This window comes from Scyliorhinus torazame, chromosome 10 (genome assembly GCF_047496885.1).
Source record: "Scyliorhinus torazame isolate Kashiwa2021f chromosome 10, sScyTor2.1, whole genome shotgun sequence".
NCBI lineage: Eukaryota > Metazoa > Chordata > Chondrichthyes > Carcharhiniformes > Scyliorhinidae > Scyliorhinus > Scyliorhinus torazame.
Window position 1 is genome coordinate 97,993,380 of NC_092716.1, and position 26,477 is coordinate 98,019,856.

The 26,477-nt window shown below is 49.9% G+C and overlaps 1 protein-coding gene across 2 annotated transcripts in view; it reads left to right on the forward strand.

The window, feature by feature from the left end:
• Positions 1 to 25,251, forward strand: part of prmt7 (protein arginine methyltransferase 7) — a 66,137-nt gene extending 40,886 nt beyond the window's left edge. For both annotated transcript variants that reach the window (XM_072518476.1, XM_072518477.1), the window contains exons 13-17: positions 8,554 to 8,715; positions 12,212 to 12,286; positions 15,611 to 15,771; positions 17,311 to 17,407; positions 23,480 to 25,251. In XM_072518476.1, the coding sequence (XP_072374577.1) occupies positions 8,554 to 8,715; positions 12,212 to 12,286; positions 15,611 to 15,771; positions 17,311 to 17,407; positions 23,480 to 23,641 (657 nt within the window). In that variant the 3' untranslated portion in view covers positions 23,642 to 25,251. The remainder of the gene's footprint in view (positions 1 to 8,553; positions 8,716 to 12,211; positions 12,287 to 15,610; positions 15,772 to 17,310; positions 17,408 to 23,479) is intronic.
• Positions 25,252 to 26,477: the final 1,226 nt, after the last annotated feature.

Here is a 26,477-nt window from a genome sequence, read left to right on the forward strand (position 1 = left end):
GGCTGTGGGGGCGAAACCCACGCAAACACAGGGAGAATGTGCAAACTCCACATGGACAGTGACCCAGAGCCGGGATTGAACCTGGGACCTCGGCAACAGGGCTAACTCACTGCGCCACCATGCTGCCCCTAATGTGGTTCATTCATGAGTGTGCATCGTGTGGGTTGCACCATCTGTGATCCTAGTCCATTCAGTTAATATGCCCGGGCTCCAAAACCACAGCGTATTTCGAGCTCTGTTGCGATGGGAGAATGCGGCACCCTGTTACTCTATTTGTGGTATCTTGTGGATTTCTTGTGCAGAGGTGGGTGATCCTGCTCCAGGCGATGTTTTCAAAAAGAAGCTAACGATCCTAATGCCAGTAGGGGATTGGTTAATTCCCCTGTCAATAATACACTACTGTAAGTAGCAGATTGCTTTAAACACAAAGGTGGAAAGATGTAGGGGAGAGAAACACAGAATTTAGAGTCTGGCAGCTGAAGGCACAGCCATCAATGATGGAGCAATTGGGGATACCAGAGGCCAGAATTAGACAAGTGCAGGTACCTGTGCAGGCTGCATGGTTGGAGGACATTACAGAAATAGGGAGTTACGTGGCCATGGATGGGTTTGAAAACTAGGATGAGAATTTTAAAATCAAGACATTGCTTGACCAGGAGCCAATGTAGGTCAGCGAGCACAGGGATGAGGGGTGAATAGCACTTGGCTTGAGTGGGCAATAGAGTTTTGGATGGCCTCAAGAATATGGGAGCCCATCCAGGAGTGCATTGCAATTGTCAAATCTTTTTTTAAAAAAAATATATTTTATTAAAGTTTTTAAACACAATTTTTCCACCTTACAAATCAACATAAAAGATGACACAATAACTAATAAGTAACATTATTTAAATAAAATAGTGAACTAGCAAAGTAACAAAAAATAGTGCCCCCCCCCGGGCTGCTGCTGCTGACTATCTATTTTCCCTTAACGTTCCGCGAGATAGTCAAGGAACGGTTGCCACCGCCTGGAGAACCCCTGAACCAATCCTCTCAACGCAAACTTCATCCGTTCCAGTTTTATGAACCCTGCCATATCGTTTATCCAGGCCTCCACGCCGGGGGGTTTCGCTTCCTTCCACATGAGTAAGATCCTTCGCCGGGCTACCAGGGACGCAAAGGCCAGAATATCGGCCTCTTTCGCCTCCTGCACTCCCGGCTCTTCCGCTACCCCAAATATACCTAACCCCCAGCCTGGCTTGACCCGGACCTTCACCACCTTTGAAATCACTCTTGCCACTCCCCTCCAGTACTCATCCAGTGCCGGACACGACCAAAACATATGTGTGTGGTTCGCCGGGCTTCCCAAGCACCACCCGCACCTGTCCTCCACTCCGAAGAACCTGCTCAGCCTTGCTCCCGTCATGTGTGCTCTGTGTAGAACCTTGAATTGTATCAGGCTAAGCCTGGCACACGAGGAAGAGGAATTTACCCTACTTAGGGCATCCACCCACAGACCCTCCTCAATCTCCTCCCCCAGCTCTTCTTCCCATTTTCCCTTCAGCTCCTCTACCAGCACCTCCCCCTCGTCTCTCATCTCCTGATATATTTCGGACACTTTGCCCTCCCCCACCCATACCCCGGAAATCACTCTATCCTGGATCCCCTGTGTCGGGAGCAGCGGAAATTCCCTCACCTGTTGCCTCGTAAACGAACTCACTTGCATGTATCTAAAGATATTCCCCGGGGGCAACTCATACTTTTCCTCCAGCGCTCCCAGGCTCGCAAACGTCCCGTCAATAAACAAATCTCCTAATTCCTGCCCGATGCCAGCTCTGGAACCCTCCGTCCATCCTTCCTGGGACAAACCTATGGTTGTTCCTGATCGGGGACCACACCGAGGCACCCGTCACACCCCTATGTTGCCTCCATTGCCCCCAGATCCTTAAGGTTGCCGCCACCACTGGGTTTGTGGTATACCTTTTCGGGGAGAGCGGTAGCGGCGCCGTTACCAGCGCCTTTAGGCTCGTTCCTTTACAGGACGCCAGCTCCAGCCTCTTCCACGCCGCCCCCTCTTCCCTCCCTCATCCTCTTGCGAACCATCGCCACATTGACGGCCCAGTAATAATCGTCCAGATTCGGCAACGCCAGTCCCCCTCTATCCCTGCTGCGCTGCAGGAACCCCCTCTTTACCCTCGGGGTCTTCCCTGCCCACACGAAACTCATAACACTCCTATATATTTTCTTAAAAAAGGCCTTAGTGATCAAAATGGGGAGACATTGAAACACAAAAAGAAACCTTGGGAGGACCATCATCTTGACCGCCTGCACTCTGCCCGCCAATGAGAGCGGCAGCATATCCCACCTCTTGAAATCCTCCTCCATCTGCTCCACCAGCCGCATCAGATTGAGTTTGTGTAAAGTTCCCCAGCTCTTGGCTACCTGAATCCCCAAATATCAGAAGCTCCTTTCCACTCTCCTTAACGGCAGGCCGCCTATCCCTCTTCCCTGATCCCCGGGGTGTACTACAAAAAGCTCACTCTTCCCCATATTAAGCCTATATCCCGAAAAATCTCCAAACTCCCTCAATATCTGCATAACCTCTGTCATCCCCTCCACAGGATCCGCCACATACAGCAGTAGGTCATCTGCGTAGAGTGACATTCGGTGTTCCTCTCCCCCTCTAACCACCCCCCTCCATTTCCTAGAGTCTCTCAACGCTATGGCCAGTGGTTCAATTGCCAGCGCGAACAGTAATGGGGACAGGGGGCACCCCTGCCTTGTTCCCCTATGTAACCGAAAATACTCCGATCTCTGCCGATTTGTGACTACACTTGCCACTGGGGCCCCATAGAGGAGTTTGACCCAGCTGACAAACCCCTCCCTGAACCCAAACCTCCTCAACACCTCCCATAAATACTCCCACTCTACCCTATCGAATGCCTTCTCTGCATCCATCGCTACCACTATCTCTGCCTCCCCCTCCGCTGGGGGCATCATTATCACCCCCAACAGCCGTCGCACGTTGACATTCAATTGCCTCCCCTTTACAAACCCTGTCTGGTCTTCATGCACCACCCCCGGGACACGATCCTCGTCGCTAGCACTTTTGCCAGCAACTTGGCGTCTACATTCAGGAACGAGATAGGCGTATATGACCCGCATTGCAGCGGATCTTTATCTCGCTTCAGGATTAATGATATCGTCGCCTCCGACATTGTCGGGGGTAGAGTCCCCCCTTCTCTGGCCTCGTTAAAGGTTCTCGCCAGCAGCGGGGCCAACAAGTCCACATATTTCCTGTAAAATTCCACCGGGAACCCGTCTGGTCCCGGGGCCTTCCCTGCCTGCATGTTCCCCAGCCCTTTAGTCACCTCATCCACCCCGATTGGCGCCCCCAGACCTGCCACCTCCTGCTCCTCCACCCTCGGGAACCTTAGTTGGTCCAAAAACTATTGCATCCCCTCTTTTCCCTCCGGGGGTTGGGACCTATATAACCTCTCATAAAAGGTCTTAAACACCTCATTTACCTTCCCTGCACTCTGCACCATAGTTCCCGTTTCATCCCTAACTCCCCCTATTTCCCTCGCCGCTATCCTCTTACGAAGCTGGTGGGCCAGCAGCCGGCTCGCCTTTTCCCCATACTCGTATCTCATCCCCTGTGCCTTCCTCCACTGTGCCTCTGCCTTCCCTGTGGTCAGCAGGTCAAACTCTGTCTGAAGTCTTCGCCTCTCTCTATACAGTCCTTCGTCCGGGGCCTCCGTCATATCTTTTATCCACACTCAAAATCTCCCCCACTAATCTCTCCCTTTCTTTGCCCTCTTTTTTTCTCCTTGTAAGCCCTATTGGAGATCAACTCTCCCCTAACCACCGCCTTCAGCGCTTCCCATACTACCCCCACCTGGACCTCACCATCATCATTGGCCTCCAGGTACCTCTCAATACATCCCCGCACCCTTCCACAGACCTCCTCATCCGCCAATAGTCCCACATCCAGTCGCCAGAGTGGGCGCTGTTCCCTCTCCTCTCCTAGTTCCAGATCCACCCAGTGTGGGGCATGGTCTGAAACGGTTATGGCCGAATACTCCGTTCCTGCCACCCTCGAAATCAGTGCCATGCTCAAAACAAAGAAATCTATCCAGGAGTATACCTTATGAACATGGGAGAAAAAGGAAAACTCTTTGGCCAACGGCCTAGCAAATCTCCACGGATCCACTCCCCCCATTTGCTCCATAAACCCCCTGAGCACCTTGGCCGCTGCCGGCCTTCTTCCGGTCCTGGATCTAGACCGATCTAACCCTGGATCCAGCACAGTATTGAAATCCTACCCCCATTACCAGGCCTCCTACCTCCAGGTCCGTGATACGTCCCAGCATCCGCTTCATAAATCCCGCATCCTCCCAATTCGGGGCATATGCATTTACCAGCACGACCTCCTTTCCCTGCAATCTACCACTCACCATCACATATCTACCACCGTTGTCCACCACTATATTCCTAGCCTCGAACGACACCAGTTTCCCCACCAATATCACCACCCCTCTATTTTTCGCGTCCAACCCTGAGTGGAACACCTGTCCCACCCATCCTTTCCTTAACCTAACCTGATCCGCCACCTTCAGATGCGTCTCCTGAAGCATGACCACGTCTGCCTTCAGTCCTTTTAAGTGCGCGAACACTCGGGCCCTCTTAATCGGCCCATTTAGGCCTCTCACATTCCACGTGATCAGCCGGATTGGGGGGCCGCCACCCCGACTAGCCATCCCCTATTCTAGGCCAGTCCCACGTCCAGGTCCCGCGCACCCACCCGTCCCCCAGGCGGCGCTCTCCCATCCCGCCCACCTCTTCCCTTGCCAGCTCCCTCTCGCTCCCAGCAGCAGCAACCCCCATGATGCTTCCGAAAGTCAGCTGACTCCAACTGACCCCGGCTTCCCCCGCTCTCTCCTTGACCCCCCCCCCCCTGTGTGTGGCACTCTCATCCTCCTTGCGCCTATCTTCCTGCCATCATCTCCCTAGCGCAGGAAAAACCCCGCGCTTTCCTGGATCAGCCCCGCCCCCTATGGCGCAGCTCCCCCATTCCCCACCTCAGTCCCTTTTTCCACCGGCGCCCACATTTCTCAGTGTCACCCCGTCAAGAAGAGAAAACCCCCCATCTATCGTCCCGATACTGTGAACCTCCCATTCCCCAATTTACATTTCTGTACATCAACATCGTCATCTCCCCCACAGCATCAGTCCCTCAGTTCTGGTCCAATATCTCTTCTTGGATGAAGGTCCATGCCTCGTCCGACGTTTCAAGGTAGTAGTGTCTATCTTGGTACGTGACCCACAATCGTGCCGGCTGCAGCATCCCAAACTTTATTTTCTTCTTGTGAAGCACCGCCTTGGCCCGATTAAAACTCGCTCTCCTTCTCTCCACCTCCGCCCTCCAGTCCTGATACACTCGTATCACTGCATTCTCCCACCTGCTACTCCGTACCTTCTTGGCCCAGCTCAAAACAGCCTCTCTGTCGGTGAAGCGGTGAAATCTCACCACTATCGCCCTTGGTGGTTCTCCAGCCTTTGGTTTCCTCGCAAGGACCCGGTGAGCCCCTTCCACCTGCAGGGGGCCCGAGGGGGCCTCCGCTCCCATTAGCGAATGGAGCATCGTGCTCACATAAGCCCCAAAGTCAGCTCCCTCCACTCCCTCGGGGAGACCCAGAATCCGGAGGTTCTTTCTCCTCGCGCTGTTCTCCAGGACTTCGAGCCTTTCGATACACCTCTTATGCAGCGCCTCGTGCGTCTCCATTTTTACCGCTAGGCCCAGAATCTCATCCTCGTTCTCAGCTGCCTTCGCCTTCACCCCTCGGAGCTCTATCGCCTGGGCCTTTTGCGTTTCTTTTAGCCCTTCGATTGCCAATAACATCGGTGCCAGCACCTCCTTTAATTCCTCCACACACCGTCAAAGGAATTCCCGCTGGTTCGGACCCCATGTCGTCTGGGCTCCATCCGTCGCCATCTTGCTTCTTCCTTCTCTTTGCCGCTGCTCCAAAGGATCCGTCGCAATCTGGCCACTACCACCGATCCTTTCCATGCACACCAGGGGGGACTCCTTACTTCGTCACCCCACACTGGGTTTGGTCCGAAAAAATTTCCGTTGGGACTCCCAAAAAGAGCCCAAAAGTCCGTTAGAACGGGAGCTGCCGAAACGTGCGGCTTAGCAGTGCATCACCGCAACCGGAAGTCCGCAATTGTCAAATCTAGATGTAACCAAGGTATGAATAAGGGTTTTAGCAGCAGATGAACTGAGGCAGGGCGGAGTTAGGTGATGTTACAGAGGTAGAATTAGGTAGTCTTAGTGTTGGCGCAAATATGTGATCAGAAGTTCATCTGAAGTTGGGAGCAGGCTGCCTTAGACTGTTGTCAAGGAGGGAGGATGGAGTTGGTAGCTAGCAAATTGACTTTAGTGAGGGAACTAAAAAAATGCCTTCAGTCTTGCCAATATTTAATTGGAGAAAATGTTTGCATATCCATTACTGGGTGTCGGGTAAGGGTTTGATAATTGAATAACAGTGAAGGAATTGAGAAAAGTGGTGGTGAGGTAGAGCCATGTGTCGTCAATGAACTTTTGCCAACTAATTTGTTGCCTTTGGATAATGTCACCAAGGGGCAGCATGTAGATAAGCAATAGATGGGTGGGGGCAAGGATAGGTCCTGGGAGGACACCAGGGGTAATGCTGTGGGAGCTGGAAGAGAAGCCATGAGAAGTGTAGATATGTAAGAATGGAACCAGATGAGAGCACTCACCCAGCTGGACAACAGTGGAGAGGCTTTGGAGGAGGATGGTCTGGTTAGCCGTGTCAAAGGCTGCAGGCAGGTCAAGAAGGACGAGAAAGGAAAGTTTACCTTTCTCATAATCACATGTCATTAGTGACTGGAATGAGAGCTGCTTTGATACTCTCGCGGGAGTGGAAATCTGATCGGAGCGATACAGACATGCAGTTCCTGGAAAGGTGGACATGGAATTTGGAGGTGACAACATATTAAAGAACTTTTGGAAAATAAAGGGAGGTTGGAGATGGGGCAGTAGTTTGCAAGGACTGTGGGGCCAAGGGTTCATAGAATCCCTACAGTGCAGAAGCAGGCCATTCGGCCTAGCGGGTCTGCACCGACCCTTCAAAAGAGCACTCCAACCATGTCCACCCACCCTGCCCTACGGCCCCAACCTGCACATTCCTGGACATTAAGGGGCAATTTAGCATGGCTAATCCACCTAACCCGTACATCTTTGGACTATGGGAGGAAACCGGAGCACCCGGAGGAAGCCAACGCAGACACTGGGAGAAAGTGCAAACTCAACACAGACAGTGACCTAAGGCCGGAATTGAAACCGGGTCCCTGGCGCTGAGGCAGCAGTGCTAACCACTGTGCCACCAACCTGTACTTTTTGTGGAGTTGGGTGATGACAGCAGATTTACAGGAAAAAGAGAGACAACACCAGACTAAGAAGAACTGTTAACAATATTGGGGGACCAGGAGGGGAAGTTGTGGTTAGCAATTTGATAGGAATATCGTCCAGGAAGCTGGTGCTGGGTCTCATGGACAAGGGCTTGGAGAGGGCCGTAGAGGAGATAGGAAGCTAAAGAAACATGAGCTCAGGGTCATGGCAGAGGGATTTGAAGAGAAAGGTGGCCTTGGTGGTATAATAGATATGACAGAGGCAGCTGACATCTTTGTCACAAAGATTGAGCTCCACGTGCTGATGTTTGGAGGTGGGGCTGAAAGGGATAGGGTTGCAGGGTTTAAGAAGATGGTTTACTGCAAAGAAGTTGCAGCTTGTCTTTGCATTCTCGAGCACGGTGGCGCAGTGAGTTAGCCCTGTTGCCTCACGGCGCCGATATCCTAGGTTCGATCCCGGCTCTGGGTCACTGTCCGTGTGGAGTTTGCACATTCTCTCCCTGTTTGCGTGGGTTCCGCCCCCACAATCCAAAGTTGTGCAGGCTAGGTGGATTGGCCACGCTAAATTGTCCCTTAATTAGAAAAAATGAATTGGGTACACTAAATTTAAAAAAATAAAAAAATCTTTGCACTTTCTGATGATTTCCGGAATATGGAGCACTTGCTCCCTTGTGCTGGAGAACTAATCTGGCTGTATTTGAGAGAATGCTGCAGCTCAACTCCTAAGCTTTGGAATTCCGCCCCCAAACCTCTTTGTTTCTTTTCATTAAAACCCACCAAACCTTTGGTCGACTGTTTAATATGTGGCTTGGTTTTAATTTGCTTCAGTAAAATTCCTTCAGGTGTTTTACTATATTGAAGGAGCTTTTTATCTGTTGGAATCACAGGATAGTTTGGGAGCTGGGGCCCTAGCTGGATTCCTGTCCAAAGAAATGCTGAATCCAGTTGTAGCACTGTTGTCATCTTTGACTGTAAATATGGAGAGATAAAGGTGAAGGAGCAAGGATACCGTTCAGTGAAGTGTGCAGCTTGGCAAAAGTTCATTGTTTTTAATCAGTAGGTGAATAACTGCTGTGTTTCGTTCCATGAGATCCCTTCTTTTGTCTCTCTCTGATTCTTCTTGGGTGCTCCCTTTTTCTGCAGGTGTCCGTACTGATCGGAGAGCCATTCTTCACCACCAGCCTCCTGCCTTGGCACAACCTTTACTTTTGGTATGCAAGGACCTACCTGGGCAAGCTCCTGAACAGTGAGTTCACCGTGCTGCCGCAGTCCGCTAAGCTCTTAGCAATGGTCGTGGATTTCGAGGTGAGTGGAGAGTATCCAGTCATGGGGTTTGAAGCATGCAGACACCGGAATTTGGGGAAACATGGGAAGAGGAGTAGACCATTCAGCCCCTATTTCATTCAGTTAGACCATGACTGAACTGTGTCGTAGCTCCATCTACCCACCTCTGTTCCACATTCCTTAATGTTCTTCCCTGACAAAAATCTATCAGTGTTGGTTTTTATTTGATCCCACCCTCAGCAAGATTTTGGGGGAGAGAAGTCCAGATTTCCACTACTTATTGTGTGAAGAAGTACTTTCTAACATCACCTGTGTATGATCTAGCTTTAATTTAAAGGCTATGCTCTCTTGTTCTCTACTCTGGTTCTCTACTCTGTTACCAGAGGAAATACTTCCTCTGTTGATCCTGTCAAATTAATTAATTGTTTTCACCATTTAAATCACTCCTTTATCTTCCATGCTCAAGGGAATACAAGTCTAGCCAATGAAATATGTCCTCAATTTAACACTTTTAGCCCCTGTATCATTCTGGTTGATTTCCACTGTACCCACTCCAACATTAATGTTAACTTTATGAGGCACGATGCCCAGATCTTCGTGCTATTCCAGATTCTGGGCTGGGTATTGAGTTAGCGGAATACCCTCATTATATCCCCTGCAGAGTAAAACCCTGCTATGGCACAGACAACATATGCCTTCCTAACCAATGTACGTGTAGCCTTTGTCCAGGAATGAAGCATTTCTATCCTTTTCCTTACTTTCATGCAAGAAGAGTACGGAAAAATCAGTCCAGCAGAGCTGCTAATTAGCTGGATTTGTCAATGCAACAAGAAGCTCCCTGTGTGAACTCAAGTCCAGAGTCTTCAACATCGTCCACCATCAGCTGATCAATCAGTGCTCCTCCATGTTGAACACCACTTGGTGGAAGCACTGAGGGTAGCAAGGGCGCAGATATACTCTGGGTGGGGAACATCAATGTCCATCACCAAGATATGAAATGAAAATCGCTTATTGTCACAAGTAGGCATCAAATGAAGTTACTGTGAAAAGCCCCTAGTCGCCACATTCCGGCGGCTGTTCAGGGAGGCTGGTACGGGAATTGAACCCGCGCTGCTGTCCTTGTTCTGCTTTACAAGCCAGCTGTTTAGCCCACTGTGCTAAACCAGCAGGCCTAGTAGTATAACAACAGACCGAGCTGACCGGATCCTAAAGGACATAGCTGCTCGACTGGGACTGCAGCAGGTGGTGAGGGAACCAACAGAGGGAAAAACATACTTGACCTCATCCTCACCAACCTGCCTGCTGCAGATGCATCTGTTCGTGATGGTATCAGTAGAAGTGACCACCGCACAGTCCTTGTGGAGACAAAGTCCCATCTTCACGTTGAGGATACCCTCCATCATGTGTGGCACCATCACCGTACTAAATGTGATAGACTTTGAACAGATCTAGCAACTGAAGACTGGACATTCATGAGGTACTGTGGGCCATCAGCAGCAGTAGAACCGTATTGAACCAGAATCTGCAACCTCCTAGCCCGGCATATCCCCCACTCTACCATTACCACCAAGCCAATGGATCAACCCTGGTTCAATGAAGAATGCAGGAAGACATGCCAGGAGCAACATCAATCATACCTAAAAATGAGGTGTCAGCCTGGTAAAGCTACAACACAGGACTACTTGTGTGCCAAACAGCATAAGCAGCAAGTAATAGTAATAAGTGATTCCACAATCAACACATCAGATCTAAGCTCTGCAGTCCTGCCACATCCAGCCACGAATGGTGGCGGTCAATTAAACAACTCACTGGAGGAGGAGGCTCCCCAAATATCTTTATCCTCAATGATGGAGGAACCCAGCAAAAGGCAAGGCTGAAGCATTCGCAATAATCTTTAGCGAGAAGTGCCAAGTGGATGATCCATCTCGGTCTCCTCCGGAGGCCCCCAGCATCACAGATGTCAGTCTTCAGCCAATACAATTCACTCCAGGTGATATCAAGAAATGGCTGAAGGCGCTGGATACTGCAACGGCCAAGGGCCCTGACAATATTCAGCATTAGTACTGAAGACCTGTGCTCCAGAAACTGCCGCACCCCTAGCCAAGCTGTTCCAGTGGAGCTACGACACTGGCATTTACCCGGCAATGTGAAAAATTGCCCAGGTGTGTCCTGTACACAAGAAACAGGACAAATGCAACCCAGCCAATTACTGCCCTATCAATCTACTCTCCATCACCAGCAAAATGATGGAAGGAGTCATCAACAGTGCTATCAAACGGCACTTACTCAGCAATAATCTGCTCACGGATGCTCAGTTTGGGTTCCGCCAGGGTCACTCAGCTCTTGACCTCAAGTAACCTGAAATAAGAATCAAGGCCTTGGTTCAAGTATGGGCAAAAGAACTGAATGCCAGAGGTGAGGTGAAAGTGACATCAAAGCAGCATTTGACCAAGTATGGCATCAAGGAGCCCTAGCTAAACTGGAGTCAATGGGAATCGAGGAAAACTCTTCACCGCACCTTCACTGTCGCTGGGTCAAAATCCTGGATCACCCTAACAGCACGGTACCTACAACTCTGGGTTTGCAGCAGCTCACCTTCTGAAGGGCAACTAGGGGTGGGCAATAAATGCTGGACTAACCAGCGACACTCATATCCCATACTTAAACCTCCAGGGGTGGTGCATCATCTGATGCTGTACTGGACTTTGCTAATTTTAACTGGGACAACCGTAAATGTCCTGCAATTGGTATGAGCTTCTGAGCTGGGGAAAGGAAATCAGTCACTCCTGATCACCGTCCAACAATCCTGCGTGTCAACGTTAGTTTGGAACAGGATGTTTGCAGTGTCCAGCACCTCACGATTTGAAAAGCCGATCATCATTATCTTGGCTGTTGAATAAGGTACTGGACAGCAACTGGGGACATCTCTGAAACAGCATTCCCGTTATTTATTGTGGTGTGCATGATGGCTTTGTTCAAGTGTACGGCTCCGTTAAAGTTTCTTTCATAGCAGCAGTGAAGCTTAGAGGGAACATTGTTCTGGAACTGCATCCATCGTCATCGGAACACTGGATGATGAAAGACCACTGTCCATTACAATCCCCTTCAACCATCCAGGTTGTCACATGATACAATGATAATGCAGTTGTTGACTAATCATAGAAATTAATCTCTACAAATTATTTATAACAGACCTAGGGATGACACAGGAAAAACTCCAGGGATGGAGAACCTGGGGAATTTTAAGTCCAAAGTAACCAGCTGTTCCCAAGCATGGGGCACTTGACCATATCATGTCTCAAATTACTCGTACTCCACCCCAAAATATTATTTTCTGAAAGAAACCTATCTAATTTGTATTTGAATGAAGCAGAGAAAATTCTGAATTTGCTTGGTAGGAAATGTGAATTATTTTATATTTGCTTCCATTGTCTTCAAGTGTTGATTCCTTGTTTTGGAGGAGCTGTTATCAGTATAACCTATTCAAACCGATCACTTTTACTGTCTATCTCTGCAGAACCTCTGGCGTATCCGTGCTCCCTGTGGAGTGTGTGAGGGCTTTAACGTCAGTCTTATGGATGATATGATCCAGGTGAGAACTCAGGATTGTTCTGATGCGTACGTCATGAGCTTTCAATACTTGGCTCGACATTAAGTGGCGAAGGTGCAGAGGGAGGCCAGTACTTTGTTCTGGGGAAGATGCAGAGTAAGGGACAAAGGTACTTGCCCAGAAACTCCTTGGTGAGTCTGAGGAGAGAAAATAGAGGCAATGATTCTTCAGTTCATACAGCACAAAATGCTTGTCTGACTGAGAAATATTTGCTGAGCTCCAAGTGGCAGAAGATCTGCCCTCGTGGGGTCTTGGATGGCTTTAGGTAAAACATCTATTTTCATGTGTAACTCATGGGCGGCACGGTGGCCAGTGGTCAGCACTGCTGCCTGACCGCTCCAGTCACCCGGGTTCAATTCCGGCCTCGGGTGACTGTGTGGAATTTGCACTTTCTCCCCGTGTCTGCGTGGGTTTCCTCAGGGTGCTCTGGTTTCCTCCCACAGTCCAAAATTGTGCAGCTTAGGTAGATTGGCCATGGTCAATTGCCCCTTTGTGCCCAAAGGTTAGGTGAGGTTACTGGGTTGCGTGGATACGGTGGAGGTATGGGCTCAAGTAGGGCCTTTACTTTTTTTAAATTTAGACTACCCAATTTTTTTTCCAATTAAAGGGCAATTTAGTGTGGCCAGTCCACCTAACCTGCACATCTTTAGGTTGTGGGGGTGAGACCCACGCAGACACGGGGTGAAGTAGGCTGAATGGCCTCCTTCCGTACTGCCGGGTATTTTCTGATTCTAACTGTACATCTTCCGCAACTGCAGTTAACATTGCTGTTCCTGGACTTTGCTATGGTAGTGATAATTCTTCAATCACTGAAAAACTTGATTTGAAAAGTACAAACTAACTTTCACATTCTTCTGGACAGTACTTTTGTTCAGTTTGTGTTTGCGTTGTGGAGTTGAGGTGGTGAGGAGTGAAATAATCGTAGAGCATTTAGCCTCCCAAAGAAACAGAACGATGCCTATCAGGAGACATTTACCCTGTTTTGCAGGCTACTGAGGAATTGATTTCCTGACATTTTACAAATTCACTTCTTGTTTCCATGGTAAAAATATCTTGAAAGACTTAAAATTATATAGTATCCGTTTATGGCCTCAGAATATCCCAGAATATTCACTGCTGTTTTCGACATTCCCACAGCCGTTCTGCATACACCAAAGTTGCACAGGTAGCGATGTGGTAATGACCGGATAATCTGTTTTAGTGATGATGGTTGAGGGACTAATATCGAGAGAACGTTGGGGAGAGCTCCTGCTCTTCTTCAAATACCACCATGGGATCTTTCATGTCGTCTCAAGAGGATAGACGGGGCCCCAGGTGGCTGGGAGTTGGGGGGCCCTGTACAAACTCAATTTGACGCGGTTGGTGGAGCAGATGGAGGAGGATTTCAAAAGATGGGATGTGCTGCCACTCTCGCTAGCGGGCAGGGTGCCAGTCGGTTAAAATGATGGTCCTCCCGAGGTTTCTCTTTGTGTTCCAGTGCCTTCCCATTATGATTCCCAAGGCCTTTTTCAAACGGGTAGGTAGGAGTATCATGGGTTTCATGTGGGCAAATAAGATCCCGAGGGTAAAGAGGGTGTTTCTGGAGCGTAGTGGGGACAGGGGAGGGCTGGCTCTGCCGAATTTGTGCGACTATTATTGGGCTGCCAATGTGGCGATGATTCGTAAGTGGGTAATGGAGGGAGAGTGGGTGGCGTGGAAGAGGTTGGAGATGGCGTCCTGTGTGGGCACGAGCCTGAGGGCGCTGGCAGCGGCGTTCTCGCCGACAAGGTACACCATGAGTCCGGTGGTGGCGGCGACGTTGAAGATCTGGGGACAGTGGAGACGACACGGGCGAGGTGGGAGCCTCGGTTTGGTCCCCGATTCAGGAGAACCATCGGTTTGTCCTGGGAAGGATGGATGGGGGATTTCGGAGCTGGCATTGGGCAGGGATTAGAAGAATGGGGGACCTGTTTATAGATGGGACGTTTGCGAGCCGGGGGTGCTGGGGGAGAAGTTTGGGTTACCCCCGGGAAATGTTTTCAGGTATATGCAAGTGAGGGGGCAGGTGAGGGAATTCCCGCTGCTCCCGGCACAGGGGACTCAGGACAGGGTGATTTTGGGTGTATGGGTTGGAGAAGGCAGGGTTTCGGCGATCTACCAGGAGCTCAAAGAAGAGAAGGAGGCCTCGGTAGAGGAGTTAAAGGGCAAGTGGGAGGAGGACCTTGGGGAGGAGATAGATGAGGGTCTGTGGGCTGATGCCCTAAGTAGGGTTAATTCTTCCTCCTCTTGCGCCAGGCTCAGCCTAATACAATTCAAGGTTATTCACAGAGTGCATATGACAGGGGCGAGGTTGAGTAGGTTCTTTGGGGTGGAGGATAGATTTGGGAGGTGCTCGGGAAGCCCGATGAATCATGTCCACATGTTCTGGTCGTGCCCGACACTGGAGGGGTTTCGCGAGGACTATGTCCAAGGTGGTGAAAGTCCAAGTCAGGCCGAGTTGGGGGTTGGCACCATTTGGGGTAACGGACGAGCCGGGAGTGCAGGAGGCGAAATAGGCCGGTATCCTGGCCTTTGCGTCCCTGGTAGCCCGGCGGAGGATCTTGTTATTATGGAAGGACGCGAAGCCCCCCAGTGTGGAAGACTGGATAAATGACATGGCAGGGTTCATTAAGCTAGAGAGGATAAAGTTTGCCTTGCGAGGGTCTGTGCAGGGGTTCTTCAGGCGGTGGCAACAGTTCCTGGACTATCGCGCGGAGCGTTAGGAGGAGGTCAGCAGCAGCAACCCAAGGGTGGATGGGTGGGGGGGTTCTTTCGTGGGGGGAATTCAGGTGGGTGGGGGGCTTCCCTACGGGTACCTTTGAATGCCATATTGGGGGGTTACTGTATATGGGGAAACCCAATGTAAATGTTTTGTATAATTCTTGACTGTTGTGTTTGTGTTTCTTTTTGTAATGGGGGGGGGGGCGGGGTGTTAACAATTTTGTTGGAAAATTTGAATAAACTTTTTTTTTAAAAAGAGGATAGACGGGGCCTGGGTTAAATGTGCAGGGTTCCTTCAGTGTTCAGCCCAAGCACCAGCCGGCATTTTGTCCTCAAGACTCTGAAGTGGGGCTTGTACCTTCTGACTCCGACTACTGAGCCACCACTGACTCATATCAGCAGTATGTATTTTTGACTGCACAGATTTTGGGAAGTTCAGGTACCACTTTCTCTGTTGTTGAATGTCGTAACATTGCTAGCTGATCGGCATTCATTCATTCATTCATACCCTCTCCACATTATATTTCTCCATATCCCTCTCATTTCTGTTGTGCTACATTTTTTCAGAATTCCTTGAATTTCCGGGAGTGTCAGGAGGCTGAACCCCATCCACTGTGGGAGTACCCCTGCAGGGCACTCAGTGATCCATGCCAAATTCTCAGTTTTGATTTTCGCCAGGAGGTACCAGAGCAGCCAGTTTACTGCACAGGATCAATGAAACTGTTGAGGTACGTTAAACAGGAAAGAGTTGAATTAAGTTGGAAGAGAAATGCATGTGGAATGAAAGATGAGCACATATTGAAAGCCCATTGAATCCAAATTAATAATCCATTCACTTATGAACTATAGCGGCAGTGAATAAACTCTGTTTACATGAATTGTATTTAAAGTCTTGGGTATGATTAAAGTCTTGGGTATGATCCCTAAAGTTTAAAAAAAAAAAAAATTCATTTGCTTTGTCCTAGTTCTCTTATCAATCCATCTTTTTTCCCCTCCTTTTTTAAAATTTAAAGTGTCCAATTTTTCTTCCAATTAAGGGGCTATTTAGTGTCTCCAATCTGCCTATCCTGCACGTTTTTGGTTTGTAGGGGTGAGACCCACGCAGACATGGGGAGAATGTGCAAACTCCACACAGACAGTGACCTGGGGCAAAATTCTCCCCCAACGGCGCGATGTCCGCCGACTGGCGCCAAAGACGGCGCCAATCAGACGGGCATCGCGCCGCCCCAAAGGTGCGGAATGCTCCGCATCTTTGGCGGCCTAGCCCCAACATTGAGGGGCTAGGCCGACGCCGGAGGGATTTCCGCCCCGCCAGCTGGCGGAAATGGCGTTTGTTGCCCCGCCAGCTGGCGCGGAAATGCGGCGCATGAGCGGGAGCGTCAGCGGCCGATGTCAGTTTCCCGCGCATGCGCAGTGGGGAGAGTCTCTTCCGCCTCCGCCATGGTGGAGGCCGTGGCGGAGGCGGAAGGGAAAGAGTGCCCCCACGGCACAGGCCCGCCTGCGGATCGGTGGGCCCCGATCGCGGGCCAGGCCACCGTGGGGGCACCCCCGGGGTCAGATCGCCCCGCACCCCCCCCCCCCCAGGACCCCGGAGCCCGCCCGCGCCGCCTGGTCCCGCCGGTAAATACCAGGTTTGATTTACGCCGGCGGGACAGGCAATTTCTGGGCGGGACTTCGGCCCATCCGGGCCGGAGAATCCAGCGGGGGGTCCCGCCAACTGGCGCAGCCCGATTCCCACCCCCGCCCAATCTCCGGTACCGGATACTTCGGCGGGGGGGGGCGGGATTCACGGCGGCCAACGGCCATTCTCCGACCCGGCGGGGGGTCGGAGAATGACGCCCCTGGTGCTGGGATCGAACCCGGGGCCTCAGCGCCATGAGGCAGCAGTGCTAACCACTGCGCCATACCTGCTATCAATCCATCTTATGTTATCTATCAATCACAGAGTTCTGCCTTACGGTGCTGCATCATGTCTCTCAGCCTTTTCTCCACCTAGCACCTGTCCATTCAGTTGCATGTTGATGCCGTTGCGCGTGTTTCTCTGTTGTTCACCAGCGAGTTTGCTCTGTAGTCATTGTTGTCAGTGAAATAGTTAACATCGAAACACTCTGTTCACCTTCCTTTTGGTTTCCTGCAATCTACCATCCTTCCCTGTTCTATAGTTTGTGATGGGGTATCATATACTCTTAGAATTTTAAATTCCTGTAATATTTTCAATGTTAAATTTTGAATGTTTACTTAAAATTTAAAAATTGTTAAATTTCTAGATCTGGCACTTGCCATGGAGTGGTGCTTTGGATGGACTATAGCCTAACCAATGACATCTGCATCAGCACAGGATTAACCAGTCCCCACTCTAACACGGTAATCCTTTATTCAATTTCACAGTAGACTGGAGCCCAGATGCCCCTGGGCATTGGGCTACTTGACCAGGAAATAAATCTCTTCTATAGTACATTGATGACGGTGAAGGGACTGAAACAACTAATGGGAATTATCAATGTTGAGGAACTGGCAGTGGAGTATTGATAATGGTGTCGTGAATGGAGCATTCATCTGCCGAAATCTTGATGGAGAATTTAATGTTTTAAGTCTCCAGTGAATAACATCCATACTGGGGACTTTCCGTTTTTGATATGCAGTGACAAGTACTCCCAGGTTAGGTATAGTAGAATTAAAGCTCTTGCTACAGTTTTAAGTAAAGCACTCTTAGATTTCCAATTTCAAGCATCAATGCAGCACTTCTCCCCCTCAATTTATACAGCCGTCAAGAGTTCAGAAGACTCCCCAAATACCAACGCCTGCGATTTCCCCAATCTTCCAGTTATTGACTTCCCAGATCCCTGCTCACAGCACTCCACGTGGCTGCGGCTTTCGGCACCGGTGGTTGAGTGATGTCACCAAACGCAAAGCAACAGTTAGTAACATCACACAGCAGAGATTGTGGGAGGGGGTAGACGGGGCGGTTTGGGAACTGTAGCAGGAAATTTTTAAATGCTGATATGCTGCTGGAGGCAAAGTTTGGGAGAGACACCTCCTGATTGCAAGAAATTCCCAGTCATTTTGTGAGTATTTGGAACCAATTTGTGTTCAATACAGCAGGGCCTTGAGTTGTGACAGGTGCTGATGGGATCTTTTTATCTCTTGGATCTGGGCTGTTGCTCCTGTGTTTACAGGTGACCTGTAGGTGTGACTGCCTGGGATAACTGGCACCTGCCTTGGCCTGTGTACTCTTCAGAAAAAAAAACCATGGTCATTGTTCCCTCTAAACTGTGAGCATGCAAGGCTGCCTGGCTATCTGGAGATTACCAGCAGGGAATAAATAGACCACTAGCTTTTAACATTCCCTTTAAGATGCAGGGTGACGTGGCGTTCTTAAGGAACTGCGCAATGCATCAGATATAGAGGCGATATTAGAGTAAGTGATGACCTTGAGCGCTCTGTTCTTTCAAACTAATGCTTCATCGTGTACTTCCCATTCTTTTCCAAAATCCTTATGTGCTGTCACCTGTCAAATCCATGACCATCATCCCAGAACTCTGTTTGAATCCCTCCAGTCGGGTGTCTGCCCTGCCTCAGAATCAAAACAGCCCTTTCCAAAGTTACAAATGACATCCTACGTGACTGTGACCTTGGTGTCCAAACCATTATCTCCAATACCGTTTCATCGTTGTTCCATTGGGGGCACTGCACATGTCTGGTTCCATTCTTAACTACCCAGTCACGGTCACAGAATCACCTGTAAATTCTCTCTTCCAGTTCCCACACCATTGCCTTTGGTATCCCGCAAGGATTTAGCCTTGGTCTCATTCTATTTCTCATTTTTTCCATAATTTCATGTTTGAACCTGTCACAGTATCAAAACATCTCTTATACAAATGATGTCCTATGGGATTGTGAAAAAGTTAAACTTCCGTCTTCGTCCTTTTCGACCTGTCTGCATCTTTTGATGCAGTTGACAACGTCATCCTCCTGCAACCTTCTTTCACTATTGTCCAGCTGGGCAGTGCTGCTCTCTCCTGGTTTCATTTTAGCCCTCGAATCATAGCCAATCACTTGCAGTGGCCCTTCTCCCTGCTCCCCCACCATTGCCTTTGATATCCCTCAAGGATCAGATCCTTGACCTCTTCTATTTCTCATCAACATGCTGCCCCTTGGTGACATCTTCTGAAGGCAGGGTTTTAGTTTTCACATGTACACTGGTGACACCCAGCTCTACCTCACCACCGCCCCTCTTCACGACTCCACTGTTGCTAAATTATCAGACTCTATTTGACGCCCAGCACTGGAAGAGCAGAAAGTTCCTTCAATTAAATTTTAGGGAGACTGAAGCCATTGTTTTTGCCCCCCGATTGAAATCTGTTCCTGAACTACCAACTCTGTCACTCTCCTTGGCAGCGGTATGAGCTTAGGCCAGTCTGTTACTTTTACCCTGAGATGAACTTCTGAGCTCATTCATTCCAACGCTGTAACATGACCTGGTCTCTGCTCACTGCCTTCCTGGCTGGCCTCACACATTCTACCCTCAGTAAACATTAAGTTATCCAAAGCTCTGTTACTCATGACGACCCTCACGCCCAGGTCCCGCTCACCCTTTATCCTCCTGGTCTCTGACTGACATTGACAACTATCCTTTTTCAAATCCCTCCCTATTGCAATCACCTCCGACACTAATTTCAACTTCTTGAACATTCAGATTTTAATTCCTTCATCACTGGTAGCTGATATTCGGTTGCCTCAGTCCTACACTCTGGAATTCCCTTGCTACACCTCTCTGCCTCGACATCACCTTTCCTGTTTTAAAACCTACCTCTTTGACCAAACTTTTGATATCTCCCTTTGTGACTTAGTGTCGTGTTTTTTTTTTATTGAGACATTTATAATTTTAACATTGACATTCTAAACAACAGAGCGGTCCGACACACCCAAAAATCCCACAATAACATACCCAACCCCGCCCCCCCCGCCCCCCCGCCCTAATTCCTAGCTACCTATATGTTAGATTCCCTGCCCTTATTCTTCACTTCCATGCAGCCCCCCCCCCTCCCTAATTCCTAGCTACCTATATGTTAGATTCCCTGCCCTTATTCTTCACTTCCATGCAGCCCCCCCCCCCATTACACACACACGCTGACGGTCAGTTTTCCTTAAAGAAGTTGATGAATGGCTGCCACCTCCGAGCGAACCCCTGTATTGAACCCCCCCCCCCCCCCCCCCCCCCCCCCCCCCCCCCCCCCCGGGCTCCCGGATCTTCCGACACTCCAAATATTGCCACCTGTGGACTCGGAATCACCCTCCCATCCAGGACCTCTGACATGACATCTGAGAATCCCTGCCAAAATCCCCTTGGCTTTGGACACAATCAAAACCTATGTACATGGTTCGTACGACTTCCCCTGCACCGCCCACATCTGTCCTCCACCTCCTCAAAAAACCTACTCATCCGGGCCACAGTCAAATGAGCCCCGTGGACCACCTTGAACTGGATCAAGCTAAGCCTGGCACACGATGAGGATGCATTGACTCTCCTCAGGGTCTTCTCCCATAGCCCGACTTCCAACTCCCCTCCCAACTCTTCCTCCCACTTCCTCTTCATCTCCCTGATTGGGACCCCTTCCTACTCCATCAATTCCTTATGTATCTCCAAAACCCTCCTCATCCCAACCCCTGTTTTAGGTCACCTTATCCTGTATCCCCCTTAGAGGGAGGCGAGTGAAGCTTGGAATCTGCCTCCGGACAAAGTCCCGAAATTCCAGGTACCGAAATCCGTTCCCACCCAGCAACTCAAACTCCTCCTCTAGTTGCTCCAGGCTCAGGCAACCCTCCTCAATGGAGAGAGATCCCCAAATCTTTCAATCCCTGACCGCTGCCAGCTCATTAAGCCGCCGTCCACCCCCGGAGCGAACTGGTGATTGTCACAGATCGGTGATCATACCGACGCCTCCTCCAGTCTCATATGCTGCCTCCATTGCCCCCACACTCTCAGGGCTGCCATTACCACTGGGCGTGTGGAGTACCGAGCCAGCGAGAACGGCAGAGGTTCCCTTAACAGAGCCTTCAGACTCGTGCCCTTGCAAGATGCCACCTCCACTTGCTCCCACACCGACCTCCCCATTACCCATTTCTTAACCATCGAAATATTGGTCGCCCAGTGGTAGTCAATAAAGTTCGGAAGGGCCAAGCCCCCCTCCCCGTGCCCCGCTCAAGAAGGACCTTCTTCACCCTCTGGGCTTTCCCTGCCCATATAAAACCTGAGATCGCAGCGTTCATCTTCCTGAAAAAATGCCTTGGGGATAAAGATTGGGAGACACTGAAACACAAACAGCAATCTCAGGAGGACTGTCATCTTCAGAGTCTGTACGTCCCCGCCAATGATAGCAGAAGCACGTCCCACCTACGGAAGTCCCCTCAATCACCCTGCCCACATTTAGTTTATGAAGCTGACCCCAGTCCCTTGCCACCTGAATCCCCAGGTACCTAAAACTCCTTCCCACCACTTTGAACGACATCTCCCTCAGTCTCCTCTCCTGCCCCTTTGCCTGGATCGCGAAGACCTCGCTCTTGCTCATATTCCGTTTGTAACCTGAGAACCGGCCTAATTGCTCCAGTGTTCCCATAATTCCTGCAATTCCCCACCAACGGGTCTGTTACATTAAGGAGCAAATCATCCGCATAGAGTGAGACCTTGGGCGGGATTCTCCACCCCCGCGTCGAAGTGGCCGCGGCGTCGAGGTTCACAATGGCGCGAAACGGCCCGATCCCGACCGATTCAGGCCCTGACAATGGGCTAGGATCGGGGCCGCGTCATCTACACGCGCCAGTCCTTGTCGCCCGTGTAAAGGTGGCGCCACATAGATGACGCGGCCGGCGCCTCATAACTGCCGTCATCCGCGCATGCGTGGTTGCCGTCCTCTCTAAGTCCGCCCCGCAAGAAGATGGCGGGCGGATCTTGCGGGGCCGCGGAAAGAAGGAGGTCCTCCTTCAGAGAGGACGGCCCGACGATCGGTGGGCACCGATCGTGGGCCAACCCATATTTGAGGTACCCCCCGGTGCAAGATCCCCCCTCGCCCCCCCCCGCAGTCCGCCCCCCCCCCCCCCCCCCCCCCCCCCCCAGGGTTTGCGCGCTGTTCCCGACGGCAGCGACCAGGTGTGGTCGGCGCCGGGGGGAACCCGCCTCTTTGGCCTGGCCGCTCGGTCCATCCGGGCCTGAGAATAGCGGGGGTGCCGGAGAATCGCCATTTTGGGTGTCTCCGGCGATTCTCCGGCCCGCGGAACTCGACCGGGCCGTTCCCGCCGCTTGGGAGAATCGCGGGAGGGCGTCGGACCGGCGTCCTGGGAAATTTTGGCGGCCCAGGCGATTCTCCCAACTGGCGCGGGAGTGGAGAATCTCGCCCCTTATGTTCCTCTCCCCCGCCAAAATGTTCAATACCCTCAGCGCCATTGCCAAAGGCTCTATGGCCAGGGCAAACAGTAGTGGGGAGAGTGAACACCCCTGCCTTGTCACCCTGCACACACACTTTGTTTTATAATATTTGAGTGAAGCATGAAGCGTTTTGTTACGTTCAGTGCTCTATACCAGTGTACGTTGTAGTTGAGAGACAACACATAGACGACATCATTCAAAAATACAGCACCAGTTTCCACATGTATACCGATGGCGTCCAGCTCTACCTCAACACCACTCAACTTGACCCCGACACTGATACTAAATTGCCACACTACTTGCCCAACATCCTGTACTGGATGAGCAAAAATGTTCTCCTAACTAAATATTGGAAGGCTGCCACAAATTCTGCTCCCTGTGCTCCAAATCTATCCCTCCCCCTTGCAACTGCCTCCCCCTTTGAAATCTCTGTCATATTTGACCTCAAGATGAGCTTCTGACCACATATCCTCACCATGACCACCTATTTCCATTTCTCTCAATGTCACCTGAAGCTGCCTATGCTTGAGCCTAGTGCCACCAAAACCCTCAATGGAGCCTTTTTCTCTCTAGAATTAACTATTCTGATGCACGCCTGGTAAGCCTCCCACATTTTATCCTCCATAACCGTAAGCTCTTCCAAACTTCTGCCGACTTAATTCACACCAAGTCACATTCTCGTATCAATCCCTTTCTCACTGACCTACAGTGACTTTCTGTCAAACAAAGCCTCAATTTCAAAATTCTCGTCCTTATTTTCAGATCCTCAATATTTCTCCATAAATTCCCTACATCTGACCCATCGAGTCTGCATTGACCCTCTTGAAAGAGCACCCTACTCCGTAACCCACCAAACCGGTAACTTCCTCCAGCCCCACAATCTTCTGCGATACCTGTACTCTAGTTCTCACTCAATATCACATTTTGTTTCCTACTGGTTCTATGCAACATTTTGGAATGTTTTACTATGTTAAAGGAGCTATAAAAATGCATGTTTGTTTTGCCGTTGACAGGGTGATTGCGATTGGAACCCGCATTGCAAGCAAGGCGTCTACTTCTTTAGCTCGGCGACTGATCCCAAGACCCTAACTGATGGGCTAAATTCAGTTGCCTACAGTGTGACCTTTCACCCAGAGACTGGCGAGCTAGGCATGGATTTCAAGCGGACTTCCTGAGCAGCCGTGGCAAATTGAAGAATTGATGCTGCACTTGGAATGGTGTCAGTAGCTGGAGAGGTAGCCTGCACTAAACACCACAGTAAATCTGTATACCCCTGCAGCTAGACTCGGATGTTGCTCTTAGGAATCTTATGGACCCTCAGCAAGCTGCGGAAACGAAGAATTGAATCACCCTGTTTCCTTTGAAATTGAAGGTGGAACAAACAAAATTGGTTACTTCAGTCATTACAGCTGAATTGGAGGACCATGCAGTGTAGACAGTGACGGGAGGAAGAGGAGAGAGTTAGTATATATAGCGACTGCTTGGCTCTGTGTTGGCATTCTAATCTAAGTTTGGGGTTCAAGTTCCACTCTAGGACTAGAGGACACAATCTGGGCTGACACTCCAGTGCAGCACAGAGGCAGTTCTGCATTATTGGAGATACTATCTTAGATAGTAGACATTAAACTGAGGCTTCATCTGCTTGCTTAAGTGGTTGTAAAAGCTCCCATGGCATCATTGAAAGGAGATGGAGAGTTCTAGCAGTATCCTGGAAAACATTTATTTCTCAAACAACACCACCAAAACAGATTGTGTCTTTCCTCTAACCGCAGTTTGTGGGAATAACTGTTCAAAACTAACCCATTGACTGAAAGGTGCTCTACAAATGTAGGTATTTTCTATGAGATAGTTTAACATCACTTCTTCAGTGCAAGATGTTGATCTTCATTATGTGCAGTCAGCACTGGTGCTACATCAAAAACGTGTTGAATTGTACAAAATTTATTTTATTTAAGAATCTAGACTTGTTCAAGTCCTGTCCCCTTTCTCCAGATTAAAACATTCCGGAAATCTCCATCTCCACGTTTTGTCAATAGAAATTCACAACTATAGCTGAGTGTGTGTGGAGCAGATTTTGATTCACCTGTCCTGTGTTGTATGTTTTCACAGAACTGTAGACCATTCTAGAGAATGGCACTGGTTAATTCTGTGACTTTGGAGTAATCCTCTTTCATTGCACATGTACTACATGCTCCTCATCAGACTTGGCACTTTTCTGGGTTCAAGCTCCACTCCAGACCTTGAAAGATGCTGGCAGTAGTGAGCGAGTGCTGCATTGTTGGGTCTTTTGTTAAACTGATATGTAACAGACTCTCCCGATCCCTCCCCAGCTGTCAGTGAGATCTTTCTGTGTACATGGCTACCAGGGTTATCTTTGTGGTAACAGTGAATGTAATTGCAGAAGGTGATGTGTAAAGTATTTATGAGATACAATAAGCCATTATGTAACTGCAGATTTCTGTACCTTTTTCCTCCTCGCCAGATTTAAGGATATTTCTCTCCCTGCAGATGTAACTGATGATGGAAATTCAATTTGCTGGAGCAAGGGTTGTTGTCTTGTGCTGTGCTGTTCCATTACCACTGGCAGTATGTGCAGCCCTGATTAAAGGAAGAATGTAAATTGTTTTTGTGCTGGCCCTCTGTCCCTTATTAATGTGACTCACCTCTCGGCTCTGCACATCATCAGGGACAGGTTGACTCTTCACAAGAGGTGCCTTGTGCTTCATTGCTGTGTGTAATTTTAGCCTATCTGTTCAAATAAATGTGATCAGTATAAACCCAATAAGTCACCCTGACTCTGTGATTTATCCTTGATTTGTTCAGCCAGTCTTTCTGGAGATTATTTAATAAATGTCAAGAGCTGTGTGAAATGTATTCTGTCCAGTTGTCTTGCTTGATGATGTGCAGGTGCCACGGACCTGCCCGAGCTGTGGGCCCACTGTTACAACACGGTGTTGAGAATGCACTGATCGACTTCCGGGTGCGGCGATGACCAGCTGAGTCGCACGTTTCGGCAACTCCCTGTGAAACGGACTTTTGGGCTCTTGATAGGAGCCCCAACGGCAAATTTGACGGCTAAAAACACTGTGCGGTAAACCAGAAGGGAATCCCCCCTGGATACGGATGGAAAAAGGAGGAGAGAGTGGCCAGATTGCAGTGGATCCTTTAGAACAGCGGCAAGGAAGGCAAGCAGAAACCAAGATGGCGTCGGAAGGTGGCAGTTTAACATGGGGCCCTGAACAACAAGAGTTCTTGAAATGCTGTGTGGAAGAGATCAAAAAGGAAATGAAGAAAGAGCTGTTGGCCCCGATACTACAGGCGATCGAAGGGCTAAAGGAGGAACAAAAGACCCAGGAGCGGGAGCTTCGGGTCGTGAAGGCAAAGGCAGCCGAGAATGAGGACGACATACAGGGCCTGGTGGTGAAGACGGAGACGCAGGAGGCACATCAGAAACGATGTGTGGAAAGGTTGGAGACACTGGAAAACAACGCAAGGGGAAACAACCTGAGGATTCTTGGTCTTCCTGAAGGTGTGGAGGGAGCGGACGTCGGGGCATATGTGAGCACGATGCTGCACTCGTTAATGGGAGCGGAGGCCCCGGCGGGTCCGTTGGAGGTGGAGGGAGCATACCGAGTGATGGCGCGAGGACCGAGAGCAGGAGAAATTCCCAGAGCCATAGTGGTGAGATTCCTCCGTTTTAAGGATAGAGAAATGGTCCTTAGATGGGCGAAGAAAACTCGGAGCAGTAAATGGGAGAACGCGGTGATCCGCGTTTATCAAGACTGGAGTGCGGAGGTGGCGAGAAGGAGGGCGAGCTTTAATCGGGCCAAGGCGGTGCTTCATAAAAAGAAGATAAAATTTGGAATGCTGCAACCGGCAAGACTGTGGGTCACATATCGAGGGAGGCACCACTACTTTGAGACGGCGGATGAAGCGTGGACTTTTATTGTGGAAGAAAAACTGGAATGAGCGGGTTATTAAAAAGAACGTTCGAACAAAGTGGTGGGGCGA